The following is an 18,265-nucleotide window of genomic DNA, read 5'->3' as shown; positions in this document are numbered from 1 at the left end:
TTATTGACATTATCCCCAGAAAGGCATCCAAATTTAATTTAATATCTTATTTCAATAGATCAGGGGATAGGTAGTAATTAATTATAGTTAACTGGCAATTACTAGTTACAGTTACTTATTCGTTATAAATTATCTATTTATTTACTTATTTATTACACCAATATGATAGCAGAGTTTACTAAATATTGTTATTATACCTGTTCCTTAATGATAGGTGTAGAAACAGCATCTTCATGCATACCCTTCGGTACTTCAGAGATGTCAACTTCTTCTTGTGGGAGGGATTGGGCCTATAAAAGAAATTCGCATGAGTACGACACGAACTCACTTTAATAGCTTTCTATAATATTTAATCAAACTTGTACCAGAAACTAGAAAGAACAACATGCCTCACCAGCATACAATGAGGGATAAACACCCCTCCTTGCGATAGCCTCCAATATCCACTATAATGATAAGACGTTAGCCTCTATCACTTTTAACAAATTAAACTACTTTCTAATTCAATAATACTTGAAAAATAATTGAGCAATTACTCCAGACCTATTACAGTTGTGACAAAAAAAAAAATTGGATGAAAAAGACAAACCTATGGAGTTTGCGAATTGTTAACGGCAAATAATCACTTCTCAGACTTTATAAAATATTCAATCAAACTCCACAAGGAGACCAGAGAGAACGAATGGGGGATATGTAAACCTTACATATACAAGTTTCAGTTTCTTACTTAAGATAGTGAACTTGATGTAAATATGAAGTTTTGTTTATGGTATGGTAAAGTCAATGAAATATTGAAGTCATGTTGTAAAATGTCAAGGCAGTCTGTTCAAACCGAGACACCAGTTAAACCTTGGATTTCTATAGTACTGATAGCTGCGATAATGAAAAGGAGGTGGTTATTTAAGTATTCTAATGCATCTCCATCTGCCGAAGAGAGGTAAAGAAAATATAACAACAAATTGAATAAGCAACTTCGAAAAGCTAAAATAGAATATTTCAGAGAAGAATTTAAGAAGTTGGAAGGAAATCCTGCGAAGACCTGGAAAACAACCAACTCGGTAATCCACCCAACCCAGAGTTCTGTTGCCACAGTTTGTACCTCATCACCGGAGGAAGCAGCTGATCAGATGTGTGACCACTTTGCGAATATTGGAAAAACTATGGCAGATACAGGATCCTCGTCCTCTGTTGAAGATTATCTTGTTCCGTTTTTACCTATGGCTAGTGATGTTTCTGCTTTTTTGCGTCCGATTAATGTTGAGGAGCTCCGAAATACAGTTTGGAGCATGAAGAGTAATGCCGCAGGTAGTGATTATTTTTCCCTGAAAGTTTTGAAACATGTATTTCCAGTTGCATCAGAGCATTTGGTGTACCTATTTGATCAGTGTATGAAATGTGGTATTTTTCCAGATTGCTTTAAGTCAGCTGAAGTTATTCCGTTATTTAAAGGTGGTGATAAGAATTCTTTCCATGATTATAGACCTATATCTCTTCTCTCAGTGTTATGTAAAGTGTTTGAAAAGATGATAAATGCTAGAATGATTGAGTTTCTGGAATCATGGAGACTTTTAATTCCAACCCAGTTTGGATTCCGAAAAGAAATGTCGACGGATCAGGCCGTTCTGTTTTTGGTAACGTTCGTAAATGATGCCCTGGATGCTGGTTGGAAAGCGGCCTCAGTTTTCCTCGATATTGTGAAGGCCTTCGATTCGGTTGATCATGGTATTCTGCTTGCAAAACTTGATAATTGTGGATTTCGTGGTGCGTTCTTAGGCCTTTAAGGTCTTTCCTTCATAATCGTTCTTTGTATGTGAGTGTTGGAGGTGCCGTATCGGGTACAAAGAAAATGGAATAGGGTGTGCCACAAGGGTCTGTGCTCGGGCCTACACTCGTTTTTAATCTTCATTAATGATTTGTGCGGAGCTGTGGAGGGTTTGTCGTTTGACCTGAAATTTTCCGTTAGTGAAACCATAAAGTTAATTATTGCGCTACTTGCAGATGATGCGCATTTTACAGTGGCAGTGAAGACGGAACTGCAACTCATGGAGAAGCTTATTACAGGTATGAACCAAATTGGGAAATGGACTAGAGCTAACAAACTGAGGTTAAAAAATAACAAATCACAGTTTCTAGTTTACGGAAGAAACCCCAATTACTATCCATGGATTAATGAGCTTAGATTTGTTGATACTACAATCCAGCGACTAAAGACTGTCAAGTACCTTGGTGTACTGATAGATGAATGTTTAAGTTATAGGCCCCATATAGAGTTGTTAAGTAGTAAGATTGCAAGGAAGGTTGGGATTATGAGAAAGCTGAAGAAATTTTTCCCCTATGATGTAATAAGGTCTTTGTATTTTTCTACTGTTCACCCGTACCTTTTGTACTGTAATGTCGTTTGGTCGAGTACTTTCCCAACACCTCTACTTCCGCTTCGTGCGATGCAGAACTCAGCTATAAGAGTGCTTTGTGGTGATAAAAAAGGTGCATCAGTGAGAAGGCGATATGTCGAACGACATATTCTGCCTTTACACGGAGTTTCTAAATTTTATTCAGCTTTGTTTTTGTTTAAGTATGAGCGTGGATTATTGCCACAATGTTTCGGTCAAATGTTCGTGGCTGGATGTAATGTCCATGAATACTCAACCAGAACAGCATCCCAGATAAGACGACCTCAGGCTTTAGCTCGAAGATCATTCTTCTCTATCCGTCATGTGGGACCAGGGTTTTATAATAGTTTACCAAATGAATTATTAGTTGATGATAATATTGCTAGTTTTAGAAGTAGGTTAAAATCTCTGTGTTTTTGGTGAGTATAATATTTCTTAGCGATTTTCTCTTGAGGGGTCTCTCAGTTGTATTTTGAATATTTTTTATTGTGGTTGTGTGAGGGTGGTAGTGAGAAAACAGTGATAATTAGTTATGTTTTTTTTTGTTTTTTTTGGGGGGGCTGCCCTAAGTTGGAGGAGCTTGTTCCGTACTTTTTTTTCTCTCTTTTCTTTTTTTATTTATTGTTTTACGTTGTTGATAGCGATGTATATATCAGGTTTTTTTTTGAAGGGTGTATAGCCTAAACAAGTTTGCTTCTGGTGGTTGATTTATTTATTTGTTTGATTTAAATAAAAACCCTTATCAGTTACATGAGGATAGAATGAGGGATACACCCCCCTCATTGCTATAGCCTCTAATATCCACTATAATGTGAAAACGTTAGCCTTTATCACTTTTAACAAATTAAACTACTTTCTAATTCAATAACACTTGAAAAATAATTTAGCAACTATTCCGGACTTATTACAGTTGTGAAAAAAAAATAACTTGCACGAAAAAAGACAAAACCTATGGAGTTCGCGAATTGTTAAGGGTAAATAATCACTTCTCAGATTGTATATAATGTTTAATCAAACTTACACAGGCGACCAGAGAGAACGAATTGAAAAAAAATATGAGGATACACACCCTACATGAGGATACAACGAGGGATACGCACCCCTCATTGTTGTAACCCCCTAATATCCACTATAATGATAAAAAGTTAGCCTCTATCACTTTTAACAAATTAAACAACTTTCTAACTCAATAATACCCGAAAAATGATTTAGTGGCTACTGCGGACTAATGGTACGATACCACACACGATACCTGATACTCGGTACGATATCACAAAATATCGGTACCACATACGATACCTGATACTCGATACGATACCACAAAATATCGGTTCTCAGCGGTATTATATCAATGAATAAATGCTCCTGGGAAGCATTGATACTTTCCAATCATATATTTTCCCCATTGCCCGAAATGCAGTAACACCATTTAATAACTTAACCGTAAAACTGATTCTAGCCCTGGTACGAAATGTTCATACATAGCGCCGGAATGCGGTCAGGTCCAAATTACGATTATCTATAGTAATCCAAATTGTACACAGAACAATGCCTATGAAATCATTCTTTCGTAAGGCAAATTTAGACACACTAGAATAATAATCTTCCAGCCTGTAAAAACACTTGACCTGACCCTGAAAAAGGATCTGCTTACTTTTTTTTTAAGTAGAAAAGATCTACCGGTCTGTTTTTTGTCCTATTTCTAGATTCATTTGAAGGTTTCTTCTTGAAAACACTTTCAGAAAAATATGACGGGACTGTTGTAGACAATCCAAAGATGATCATTTTTGCTGAGAAAATGCATCTACAATACACTATTATATTTATCTAATATTCCCTCACTGTAACCTTAGCACTACAACCTTTTTACATTATCATTTACAGACTGAAAGACCGTGTCTCTGAAATTGTCAATATCATAACTTCAAACACACTGAAAAACGGTCTGCCAACATCTGGTAGCATTGCTGTTGACCTAAAAAAGCAATAAGTGCACCAACAACCGTTTTTCTTGGTGCCAAAGAACTAGAGCTGCCAAAAGCACCAACAAACATTTTTTTTTTAGGTATATAAAAATGCTGCTTATTGTTTCTTCATTTTTTAGTAGACAAGTCTTTTTAGCTTTATTCAACGCTTTCTTCTCTAAGAAAGTGTTTCAAAAAAGGTACAACAGAGCCGCTGTAAATAACCCAATGATGTTGAGGATCATTTTCGCAGTGAAAAATACATCTATCTCTACTATATATGTTCAATCACTCTACAAGAAATTCAATCATTTAAGCGGCCTGTCAGCCTCTGGGAGCGTTGCTGTTGACCTAAAAATCAAGAAGTGCACCAACAACCGTTTTTCTTGGTGCCAAACTACTAGTGCTGCCAAAAAGCACTCACAACCATTTTTTTAGGTATATAAAAATGCTACTTATTGTTTCCTCATTTTTTAGTAGACAAGTCTATTTAGCTTAATTCAACATTTTCTTCTCGAAGAAAATGTTTTAAAAAAGGTACAACAGGGCTGTTGTAAATAACCCAATGATGTTGAGGATCATTTTCGCAGTGAAAAATGCATCTACCTCAATTATATATGTCAAAATATTTCCTCAATTAAGCGGCACCGCACTGCCCTGTTCCATGACCATTTTTACAGGCTAAAAGACAGTTTCAACAGTGTGTCTGAACTTCCCAATATGGTTATTTAGGACACTCTGGTTTTTCAACCAGTAAGAACCGTTGCTTGGCCAGGGGGGAATATTACTGTTTACAGTTTTTCTTATAAAACGTCTAAGGACCACTTAAAAAAAAAAAAAAAAAAAAAGTATAACAGGGCTGCTGTAAACGCTTCCGATACTAAGGATCATTTTTGAAATGCAAAATGCATTTTGTAAAATCCAAGTAAATGCATTTTGTAAAATCCAAAAAAGTGTTGACATTATTTTATAATCGATGCCAGTTTAGTTGAAAACAATATTTCTTTTGTTTATCCGTAAGGACAAAAATCTTTATTCCTACATTTGATAGATGCCGACATTATCGCCAATTCAATGAAATATTACAATTTCTTCAATACAATATTACACCATATTCCTGGCCGAAAGGCAAAACTTGAGTACGTATGCAAGTAAAGGGGATGTGTTCCAAATATACAGATTTTTTCTTTTCAATTCCCCTAAAATTTTACTATATTTCCCGGAAAATTTGGCTGTTTTTTTTGTGGTTTTCCCAGAATGTGCCCCCTCCCCAAAAAAAACCATATGCAAGAGAAAATGAAACAAAAAAAATTCAAACTAACTTTATCTGGTTCATCGACTGGAGACGAAACAAAATCTTGTGGCGCATCTTCAATTATCTCCGGGACTACTTCTTCTTTTTCTTCTTTAGCAGAGTTTTCTAGATTGGATGCGTCCTGAGATATAGACTGAGCCTGTAATAATGCATTTAAAAATGAATAAAAGTTAGCACGGCCAAGCATTTACAAGATTAACTACATAGATTTCGAGTTGTTGGAAAATTCAAGACGTCAAGGTTCTCGTTTCCTAGGCATAAACAGAAAAACTTTGAGGTACAAGCGTGTGCGGCAAAACAAAAGTTGAACTTTTCAACTTTTAAATCTAATAAAAAGAACCCCGTTTAATGAAACATTTCATCTAGCAAGTTTGCCAGAAAAAATTTTTTTTAGGAAAAAAATCTCGGGAAAGTTTGTACATGCCTACAAAAAAAAAAAAATTGGAAAAAGAACAATTGACAAACATGAACTTAATCTCGTTCCTACTGCTATAAATTAGGCTTAGATAATCGTATAAAAGATAGTGTACAGAGTATTTAAGAAAGGATACGCTTAACAATTCAAAAAAATTAGTTACACTTACAAACAGGGAGGGGGAAGGGAGTACTCCTCCCAAATTCATTCGAGAACCACCATTGAAAGCTTCTGAGACAACCAAATTAAAAAAGACAAGATCCATAACGCTAGTACTTAGCTTCAAGTCTTTTTCGGACAAAAGAAAAGAAAAAAGGGTCTGATTCTTCTAAAGTTTTGGCGGTCTATATATTTTAAAACGTTAGTTGTTATAACACTAATATTCTTTAATTCTTTTTAGTTTCGACTCCAAACAGCGTTGCCAAGTGTATATTATGCTAACCAGTGAACTGGAATCAATGGTATGCAAAAAAAACTGACTCAAAACAAGAACAACGCTCATTGGGATTTACTAAGAGAATAACTCCACTCCCTGTATCTGCGCAATATCTGTGCAACGACACAATTAGTTAGCAACTAGGCTAACACAAAAATTTACAACCAGATAACATTTAGAATTACAACGTCTGAAGTGGCATTAATCCGATTTAGCATTTTCTGCGAAATATGTCAAAAACATTTACAGAAAATTTTGTATACTATGGCGACAGCTTATTGGCTAGATTTGAGCATTTTTTTTAAATATTTAGGCTATTCTGGGTGTTAATCACCCACGTAATAGCCGCAGATCATTAATATTTTTGCCTTTTTTTCTTTTCCTTTTTGCTGTATGCAGTTTTCTTTTTTTTCTAGACTAATTTTCTTTTCTTAATTTCCAAAAATGCTGTCATTTAATTCGATACGATTTCTTCCGAATTCTCTCCCCGAAACGAATTTTGAAAATTTAGTTTATGAAAAGCCAAGCTTTAAAGAGTTTTAAATACTTATTAAAGCTTTAAATACTTTTAAGAGATTTAAAGCTTTAAATACTTATTCCATAGAAACCATGATTTACTTAGGTTATTTAGGGGGGGGGGGGAGGTAACTAGGTTAGGTTAGGTTACGTTACGTATTTAGGTACTTTCCCATTATGCGGGCCTCTCGGGTTAACCACTATAGAGTAGGCAATGATAAAACCCGGTTTTGACGTCTTAACTGTTATAGAGCAGGCAATGATAGCGAGGTTTTCATTGCGTATACGATATTAGACGGTTGTTTTTTGGGGTTTAGGGGGGGGGGGAGGAACTTTGGTTAGGTGATGTATTTAATATATGCTATGCTTTACCTTTCATTAAATAGGTCGGCAGGTAGTATCATAGCCATATTTAGCATTTAGGCCTAGGCCATCCCCCCCCTCCCTGCCCCTTAACGGCTCAATAGATATGCCAAAAAAGCAGCAGCAGCTATTCAGTTTACCAAATTAATCCCTTGAAATATTTTTATTGATTTTCCTCTATCCCCTTTTTTTAGTTTTTACTACATATCTGACTTACAAAAAAGAACGGTCTCCACCAAGAAAAAGCAAATATTCTTTTCTTAAAAAAGAATATTTTCTATATTTATATTAAAAATTTTCTTTCCTTAAAATATTTCTTATTATTTATACATAGCATTCTTTTCTATGTATTATTATACTTAGCAACGTTTTGGAAAATATTTACTATAACAGATAAGTTGGAACTTCATTCAGTTTTCTTTCGTTTCGCGAAAAATCTTCCACGTTTCCCCCCATGGACTCACAACTCTTACCTAGTTGCAAATTCACCTTAGCTGATTCTGTTATATTTGTTGAAAAGCAAGTATCTCTATATATTATGCGTCTTTTGAAGCTGAACCTTCCATGGGCGTACGAAAGGGGGGCAGAGGAGGGCAGCTGCCCACCCCCTCCCTACTTAGAACTTCAAATTTACACTAGATATGGCTGAAAAAGCAGTTGATAAAAGGTGGATGGGCGAAAAAGCTGGAAATAAACAGCTGGAATAACAGAAGAAAAGTCATACAAGAAGTAATTATGCATAATGTCTTGGAAAGATTTGGCTCTATTCCAAGAAGATTGATTAATGCTGAAGCTTATTGATGATTTTTGGTGATTACTTATTAAAAAAGATTTAATAGGTATGATAGAACTTGCTGGCAATGTAAGCTTTTGTGAACTGCCAATATAACTTCAGCCCCCACCCTTTATCACAAAATCGGCTGCCCTCCCCCCTCCCCCCTAGAGAAGAAGCTACGTATACCCATGGAACCATCCTAGGTTTCTCATCTTATTACAGTGATTTTTGGAAGTGTTTGATATTGTTTTTTTATATGTTCCGTCTTTCTTTCTTTTTTGTATGACTGGGTTTCATATAAATAAAAGTAACACTCATATTTCTTAAAAGTTAAAAAAGGGAAAATAAAAACATTCAGATAATGAAGACCGAACCCAATTGACAAGCCAGTTTTTGTGCTACTTGTGAATAAGAAAAATAGCGTTATAGCAAAAAAAACATTATTCCTTCAGTACATCTCAATGCAAAGAGATAATTCTTCCTTAGGCTAAATTCGAGGTAAAATCAGTCTAGGGTCCCGAATTTCAGAAGAGGGACAGAGGGTGGTTCTCAGTTATATTAATTATCGTCTTTTTTTAAGTTTTTCTATGAATGCAAGAGAAAAAAGTACAAAAATAAACTGAATCCAAATCAAGAGAAGGGGATGTCCTTTTAGAAGGACCACCGGATGAAAAAACAAAAACAAAAAACGGGAGTTTTAGTAAAACAATTTTTTTCGAAGGGCAACTGAAAAGTATAAAAATTAAATATTATGTAAATTATATTTTAATATTTAATTTAATATATAATATATTTTAATTTAATTTAATATATTTAATTTATTTAAATAATGATTAATAATAATAAGTTAATAATATAATAATAATATTATATAAATATTTAATAATAAAATAAATTATAAATAATAAAATAATAATAATATAAAAATAGTTAATAATAATAATTTAATATATTTAATTTAATAATTTAATTAAAAATATTAAGTAAATATTAAAAAAGAAAAAGACATACCTCGTCTGGTGATTCAACTGGCGTTGAAACGACATCGTCGGGTGCATCTCCCTCTACCTCAGGAATTGACTCTTCCCTGCTTTCTTGATTTGTCTTAAAAAAGGAAAGCTAATTATGCACATTATCTGTATGATTCAATAAATAATGCCATTACTATACCCAGTATTGCCATCGTTAGGCAGCTTGTGAGTGATACACTCTTTCCTCCTTGCTGCTTTATTAAAATTACTGCTTAGGACATCTACAACAAAATCCCAGAAGGTTTTAAATCGTTTTTAGAATCTTATTCCAGCCTGATGTCCAAAGACAGATCTCTCCCTTGTTCTCTTGCAGGATATTGGATATCAACAGTCAAAATACGTCAATAAAAACATTTCTTGAATGCCGTATTAAGAATTCTAAGCTCATAAGTCAGTCTTTTCGTCTCTAGTTTTTCAATAAACAATAAAATACAGCCAAAAAATGAGTCCAATGCAACCCCAACAAGGCTAAATGGTTGGTAAATCCGCAGATTGTAAGACAAAAAAGGAGTTAGAGAGAGAAAGAGAAAGGGAGAGAGAGAGGGATAGAGAGGAAGATATAGAGAAAGAGAAAGTTGTCGCCTGCTCTTTAACGTTCAAACAAGGGTGATACTACGAATTTACAATTTGAAGCACAAACTTTGAAGCAAAACGCGTTGCAGGATGTTAAGGATCAACCTTTTTGTATTTAGACAATGTGAAGTTAAAAAACAGTTCTTACTACATAATATGCAGAATAATTGTACCTAACATATCAGGTATGCAGACCCGCTATACTTTATGAGAGATAGAGAAAGTTGTCGCCTGCTCTTCAACGTTTAAACCAGGGTGACACTACAAATTTACAATTTGAAGCACACATTTTGAAGCAAAACGCGTAGCAGGATGTTAAGGATCAACCTACTAACTTGGCACTTGTCCAAACCAAGATTCCCAACAGTAATAGCCGACTAGTGAAAACGAATTGAGTGACCATCAACGATTCCATCAAACAAATGCAGAGTTTGAGAAATCTTTACTAAGTTACATATCAAATACTATACTTTAGCAATTACAATGCCGTACCTAAAGGCCAAGGTTGCTTATATTTCCGTTTGGCTAAAATCCCATCAAACTGTTTTATAAGGAAACCCACTCAAGAGTAACAAGAGAGTCTATGACACTAGCTCTAGTGTACCAACGAAACCATTCCTTGGATAGGTAGCTTTCGAATTTATACCGGTGTTACACTTGTTGCAACTTTCGAAAAAAAGTTAAAATTTATGAACGGTACGTGTTCTTCATAAATTTCAGTCATTTTTCCGCTATAAAAGAAGCGCAATTTAAACGGTGAGAATATGTAAGTCTGGGAATTCACGTTTTTTACAGTTTCAACTCATTTGTTCAACCAAACGACACAGGAATAACTTAGGCTATTTCTTCCCACGAATAATAGGTCTATCAAAAATTTTGCATATCAAAAATTAGTACATAGCAATAAAACTTGTTGTTCTAAGCTTCTATTTCTTCGGATTAAGAAGAAAAAAAAATTGTCCATCGAATGATAAATCATTGAAAGTTACAGTTGAAAGCTGAACATAGCAGAACTCACCAGAATAAAGCATGGAGACATTATCGACGGTAGAATAGCGGGTATTTTATTTTTATCGGTAGTTGTGACCATACTCCGCAGGGGCACCAATTCAAAAAACTGTAAAAGGGGGGAGGGGATGGACAAGGGCTTTTTCGAATTGCTTTCAAATAAGATATACAAAATAATTTTTAGAAATCTGAAGTCCAGCACACTTTTTTTTAACGACAATACCTCTCTATGAGGGGGGCTACTGCCCCCCCCCCCGAATTGGTAACCCTGATAGTAAGGCTTAAGCATTCAATAAAAATAAGATTAATTAGGAAGTTTTAAAATGTTACAGAATTATTCAATTTATTTTACGAGTAAGAATCATGGATATAAGGGCTTCTAGTGCCAAAATACCACAGAAGGTAACTAAAAAAATAAAATTATTTAAATCTTAAAAACTAGAACGTTAATGAAATGATAATAAATACCGTACCTGAATTTCCTCATAGACGTCACCAGGTTGAACAGGTTCAGGGATAACATTACCCTCAGGAGTCTCAATCGGTAGGCCACTTTCTTCTTCTTCTTCAAACATTTCCCCACCTTCGTCAAAGAATTCTTCATCCTGTTCTACAGCTTCTTTAGATTCCTCTGAAGCTTAGAAAAAAACAAGGGTTGTGAAACCATCTCAAAGGCAGATGGAAATTAAGCACACAAAAATGGAGGAAAAAAATGGATTGGGTTGTTTGAAGTTTAAAAACTGTTAAATGAAAAGTTCCAAAATCCTTATTTAAACTAGTTAGTAATATTGAATGCAGCATGCAGCACGCCTATAGATTATCTGCAGGGCTAGTCACAAGTTTTCGACAAAGAAAAAACGAATTTATTTAATAATATTTTAGGTAAATCTGGCTCATCAAATTCCAGGAGAATCCGGCTTTTGATTCTGACAATGTTCCAGTAGTTAAAAAGCATAAGAGTAGCCTATTACCTCCACATTTAATTGAAGCCTAACTATCATGATGGTTCGATCTAAACGGGTGTCCTCGGTCAAAACCTATCATCTACAGCAACCTAGCTAAGTGGTCCTGGCTAGGAGGTTGGCGCGCTGGGTTGGAAATCCTTTTGTCAGAGGGGCCCGGGTTCGATTCCTGACATGACCAGCTATTTGGTTTGAGACGGGGGTCAGTGGCGTGAATCTATAAGTTCAGTCAAAGTCAAACTAGCTCTAAATGGGTACCTGGAAAAATCTGGGGACTGTAAGCAGGAAGGGTGTGCGAAAGTACAGGATGGCTGGCCGTCAGCCTCCCAACACACTTCCTGACTGAAGGGCCAAAAAACGGAGATTAGCACCGCCAGTTTGGACCTTGAGAGTCCAAACTTACTTACTTACTTATAGCAACCTTGTGTCCACAGTTGAGACACTTTTGAGACAAAAAGTATCTAAAAAAAATTTCAGTTAAAAACGAGAAAATGGTTGGCAAAGAAATGAAGTAAACAGACTTTGGATAGCCTATTCAAGAATAGCCTATCTTCATCTATGACTCCCGTTCCAATCGAATGAGCTCTTTTTGAAGTTTCTACGACAACTCCTTCGATACGAAGTGCCCTGGTCTAAATAAATAAAACATTGTGCCAACATCGTTCTTTACTTATGCAGCGCTATTGCGCTGCCTATGATCAAGTACCTGCTGATCCATACAACATTTACTGCGTTATATTTTCAGAAAGAAAAGCAATCATGAAAGTCATTGATAGTAAATTATATTTTAATAAATAAATTAATTTTGATTTGGAAATTAGTTTAAAAGAATAATCAACTAATAAATAGAGAAACTTTTAAGCGAAATGAAAATGGAAAATAAATTCAATCAAACTATTAAGAAAGAAAATTTAGACATTGAGATGGAGTGCTTGATTAAAGGGACGAAATGTGTAAAAACTAAATATGAAAATAAACTCGTTATCATTATTGATTTTAAAGGTGAAATGGTTGTTCTATCTCCACATAAGCGTTTTGATTCTAAAGCAGCTGATCTTGAAAACAAATTTTTAAAAATTAGATAAAGGTATGATTTTAAAGGTTATTGAAAGAAGAAATAAAGATAATATAAATTATTTAGATATTGAAACTGAACTGTCCACTAAATATTAAATTATTAAATTTTATTAGTAGTATAGGAAAAATATTGAATATAAAATATATATCAATTTCTTATGTCACAAGGCCTGTTTTGATGGTAAAAGTTATGATGGGAAATGCTTGAAAATGCGTATTTTTCATATGAAAATCGTGTAAATTGGTCGATGGGGCGGGGCCCAGTTAACTTTGGGAACCACTGGTCTATTGGCATTTTCCCCATTTATTCTAGTATAGTATTTAGTTCTCGATTTATCTTAGTAAGAGTGAAGAATGTGCCATTGTAAGTCAGACTGCATTTCCGAAGTTTATAGCAAGCTTATTGATGACAGTAAGAAAATACGGACTCATCCCTATGCTAATTTAAATCAGATGAAGTCTTACATTATTCTTTTATTATTATTTTTTTTTTTTACTTTATTTAGGTAGGGTAGTTGCACGTTTGAAGAGGATAGGAGGACCCCTGGTGCTAAGACTAATGGTTTCCATTTATTGAGGAGCCGTGTAGTTATGTCGAAGAGTGAAGTGGGAGCTGCAGTTCATGTTGGTAAAAGAATATTTTATGTTTATGGGTCTCAACGTGCCTTTTGGCACAGAATGTTGTAATTAGAGTTTGTTTATCTCGAACGCACGAACGAACGAATGAAGGTCCGAACTAACCTGCAAGTGGTGCTGATAGGCCTTATGGTTAATTAACTTTATTGATCCAACTTTCAGCTGGATTTATTACTTTATTTATTTATTTTCATTTTTTACTAAATTTATTACTAAATAATTTTCCTAATATAAATAGATTTCATTTAGCTTTAATGCTGCGCTTTTCGTCTCATCCAGTCACAAGGCATACCATTCCTGTTAACAATTAATCCCTCCATTATGCAAATTAAGGCTAATAAAAATACGCACACTCCTGCCCCATCGCATTATATACAAAAATTCGCTCTTTACTCCCTGCCGTGATATTCACACTTCCTTTAAATCTTTTCTTTATTTGTACCGTTTTCTTTATAAAATCTTTTAATTGTGCCGCTATTTTCAGGTCCAGATTCAATCGGATTAATCAATTTCTGTAGAAGATTTTGTCCAAAAGAAATTCCATTGAGACAGAACATTAAAACTATCAATTTGACTTGCATTGCGGCTCTTCAATCACACATCCTTTAAATCTTTTCCTGACGGCACCCCCCCCCCCCTCCCCGTTCAAGGACATCCTGCTTTTTGTTTGGCCAAATATTGATTACCAAAACAAAGGCAGGAAAATGGATTGTCATGCAGGATAAATTTTTGAAATCCAGAATCAAACGAACTTACCGATTTCTCTGGAAAACTTTTGTCCGAAAGGTATTTCATGTTGAGGCAGAATATCAAGGCTATCAATTTGACTTGCGTTTGAACTCTTCAATCACGCTTCCTTTAAATCTTTCTTTATGAGCCTGCCTCCCCCCTTCCCTTTCAAGGGCATCCTGCTTTACGTTTGGCCCAAAACTGATTCCCAAAACAACGCCTGGAAACGGGATTGTCACGCAGAATAGATTTTTGAAAGCGAGTTTGACAAAAAGATAGAAAAAAAAAATCAGAGTGTGTCGTTATATTCGAAATCCAGAATCAACCGAATTAATCGATTTTTCTGGAAAACTTTTGTCCAAAAGGTATTTCATATTGAGACAGAACATTAAGACTACCCATCTGACTTACGTTTTGGCTCTTCTAAGTCTTCTAGGGGCACCTTATCCTCTTCAGGCTCTCCTTCTAGGCCAATAGTTTTCTTCACTGTCTCATAGATCTCTGAGGCTGATTCTCCATGCTCACTCCATAATGATGTAACTGTTTCACTTGTATCTTGCAACAATGACGATACTTTGGTAACTGAATCAGCAACAATATTTGACACTAAAAATTCAAATTCAAATGTTTACAACGCAAACATCAGCAAACGGAAAACCTTAACAGAAAACAACTATTACTACTAACAACTCACTGCAGCACTAACCCCCTGAGACCAACACAGCTACAAACGCTTCTCCTCCTTTATCCCAATCTATTCAATGCGTGTCATTATAATTATATAATGACATATATATCTCATTATATATGAGGTATATATATATATATATATATATATATATATATATATATATATATATATATATATATATATATATATATATATATATATTACCTTGGACCCCAGTTCCTTTTGTGCAACCAGAGGCACCCAGGGCATCCAGAAAGAGCCACAAATCCTCCTCCGTATGCACTACTAGTCATATATCTTCCCACTGGGACTGGATCGTCGTATTGATTTGTTTGATTTCCAACTGGTAGGTGTGACAAAGTGTATTTTTTGGTCGTTATCTTCTAACGGATCCCTTCAGCTGCCATTCGAGTACGGTTCTAGGAGGTCCATCCTCTGTCATACGAATAATGTGCCCCAATTATCTACATCTTTTCTGGTAGTTGACGTCTGTTACCAGGGGCTAGCAAGATGTATATTGAATTGATTGGCTTATTACATTTGCGTTCCAATCGATGTTTCATATTCTTCGAAGACAGTTGTTCTCGAATGCAAGAATCCTCTTTTCCTGTTGTTGGTTAAGTTTCCAGTACTCGCTACTATACAGGAGGGCCAACAGGACGTTACTGTTAAAAAGCCTTAGTTTCAGTTTGGTGGAGTACTTTTTCGATCGCCAAACTGGCTTTAGTCGATTATAAGCTCCACTGACTTGTCCAATCCTCGACTGCACCTCTTTTTCACTAGATCCCGTTCGTTCAACTGTATTTCCAAGGTATTTAAACTCCACCACCTGCTCTACTGCGGTATCCCCGCACCTTTTGTCCAGTGACGAGTCCCTTATTGCCATGCTTTTTGTCTTTCCCGAGTTGATCTTCAATCCTAAAAGTCTCGCCTTCTCTTGGATGGCATCGAGAAGGTCCTGGAGCCTTTTCTTGTTTGCCTCCATCAGGGTGATGTCGTCGGCGAAATCGAGATCTGCTAGTTGTTTATTTTCGCGGTGTTGAATACCAACCCCATGCAATCTCGGAGCACATAATCAAATACAAGGACAAAAAAGAGGTGAGAGAGGACAATCCCCTGTTTGACACCGGACATAATATGGAAATACCTTGTACTTCCTTCATTGATCCGAACGCAACTTTCGGTATTTTCATACAGAGCAGTGTGCATGTATGAAAGTTTCTAAGGGATGCTGTAATAGCTTAGGATTTTCCAAAGTGACTTTTGATGTAATTAGTACAAATGCTTTTATAAAACCCATAAAGACACGGTACATCTTTTGCCTCTATTAGTTGCATTCCTCGATCATCATGCGCATGACGTATATAAGGTCGGAGCAGGAGCGAGATGGAGGGAAGCCATGTTCTTAATCTCGTATGTGATAATTTAGGGATGGTTGAATACAGCTGAGGATTATCTGCGAGAAAATTTTCCCAGGAATTGAAAAGAGACTAATGCCCCTCTAGTCATCGCCCTTTGATGGGTGTCCTTTCTTAAAAAGTTTAATCAGTGTGCTTTTCCTCTATTCTTCGGGGACTTTCTCTGATTTCCAAATGCAAGAGAAGAGTGCAGTCCACACAGTCATGCAGACACCTAACGAGGTTTTGATCATTTCTTCTGATATCCGATTGTTTCCTGGCGCTCTGCCATTTTTTAATTTACGAGCGGCTTGTGTCAATTCCTCGGTCGATGGTTCCGCGGTATTGATTTGAAGCTCCAGGAAAGGTGTTGTGGGAATATTAGCTGTGTCGGGGGGGGGGATGGGTCTGTTGAGAACTTCCTTGAAGTGCAAGGCCCAAACTTCAGATATTTCATCGGGGGCTGTGACTGTCTTCCCATTTACGTCTTTCACTGGTCCATAAAGGTTACGACGTTTTCCGATAATTTTATAAGTGATTCTGTAGGCGGCTTGAGAATCACCCCGATTGGCTGCTTCTTCCGCCATAGCTGCCTTTTTTTCCAAAAAATACCATTTATCCCTTCTTGCACTCTTTTTCACTAGCCTTTCTTCGTCTCGGTCTAGTTGATTTTTCAGTACTGTGTCACTGTTGTCCCCACCATCTAACAAACGATGTTTTAATTTTCGACGTTCTTCAATAAGGGTCCACGTCTGATCAGATAGCCACTCGTCTTTAGGTCGCTTTTTGTGCCCAATTGTTTCTTTGGCTACCTGGTTATAGGCTTCCTTTAAGGCGGTCCAGGTTGTTTACACGCTGGCAGCGTTGTCCAGACCTAAGATCGGGCTCTTAGACCGGTTTATGGGCTGTTAAATAAACTCGTGTCGCAATTTTGTATTGGAAGGATTGGCTGAATCATATACAGGACTTTCTTCGGTTTGGGTTTTCTGTATGGCTTTCAACTTCACAGCTAGCTTTGCAATCATCAAAGCATTGTCTGTAGCAACGTCAGCTCCTCTATAGGCTCTTACATCTTGGAGGCTCGATTTCCACTTTTTGTTGATCAAGATATGGTCAATCTGGTTATGTGTTCTTCCGTCTGGGGAGTTCCTCGAATACTTATGTATGATTTTGTGTTGAAAAAAGGTTCCTCCTATGATAAGGTCGTTCGTTATCGTAAAATCAACTAACGGTGTCCCGTTCTCGTTTACTTCGCCGAGACCTTGTCTCCCAAGAACTTCAGGACAGTATGACTTGTCTCTCCCCACTTTGGCATTGAAGTCACCAACAAAACACACGATATCGTGACGGGGGATATCTTTGACAACAGCTTGCAGGGTGTTGTACAAGTCGTCTTTTGAGGTTTCGTCTGCATCATTATTTGGCGCATAGCATGCGACTACTGCTAGTTTTGCCTCGCTACCTGCGAAACGTGCTACGATGATTCTTTCATTTATAGGAGTCCATTTCATGAGGGCTCGAGACTCCGATTTTGACAGCATCATGGCAAAGCCTGCCTCTTTCTTTTTGTCGGTGCCACTGTGCAGGATTTTGCATCCTTTTTTGAGGTTCTGATTTCCTGCACCAGTCCAACGGACCTCCGACAGAGCCAGAATGTCTAAACCATAACTTTCCATTTCTTCTAGGACCTGTTCTGTCTTCGAGGGCTGAGCCATGGTCCTTATGTTCCAGAAACCAAGTTTTAATTGGCAGTTTGCTTTTATGAATCGTGTTCGGGAGAGGTCTGAAGTTGTCATAAAGGGGTCCGAGGGCGGTCCATGGTTGTCATCAGGTTGCATATTTTGTATCATGTGGCTCTCGCTGAACGTTTCTGTAGCAAGGCTTAATATATATATATATATATATATATATATATATATATATATATATATATATATATATATATATATATATATATATATATATATATATATATATATATATATAT

The 18,265-nt window shown here is 36.2% G+C and overlaps 1 protein-coding gene across 1 annotated transcript in view; it reads right to left on the bottom strand.

The window, feature by feature from the left end:
- The window catches only part of LOC148951758 (uncharacterized), an 80,395-nt gene that overhangs the window by 43,513 nt on the left and 18,617 nt on the right, over positions 1–18,265 (bottom strand). Inside the window, exons 5-9 of the mRNA XM_089088665.1 lie at positions 14,602–14,796; positions 11,260–11,423; positions 9,186–9,278; positions 5,677–5,808; positions 198–290 (exon numbers count right to left, since the gene is read on the bottom strand). Coding sequence (XP_088944791.1) covers positions 198–290; positions 5,677–5,808; positions 9,186–9,278; positions 11,260–11,423; positions 14,602–14,796 — 677 coding nt within the window. The remainder of the gene's footprint in view (positions 1–197; positions 291–5,676; positions 5,809–9,185; positions 9,279–11,259; positions 11,424–14,601; positions 14,797–18,265) is intronic.

Source organism: Artemia sp. Qi Xiang Cuo, chromosome 5 (genome assembly GCF_049724085.1).
Source record: "Artemia sp. Qi Xiang Cuo chromosome 5, ASM4972408v1, whole genome shotgun sequence".
NCBI lineage: Eukaryota > Metazoa > Arthropoda > Branchiopoda > Anostraca > Artemiidae > Artemia > Artemia sp. Qi Xiang Cuo.
Note: the sequence above shows the minus strand (reverse complement) of the source record. Positions and strands in the feature narration are given on the sequence as shown.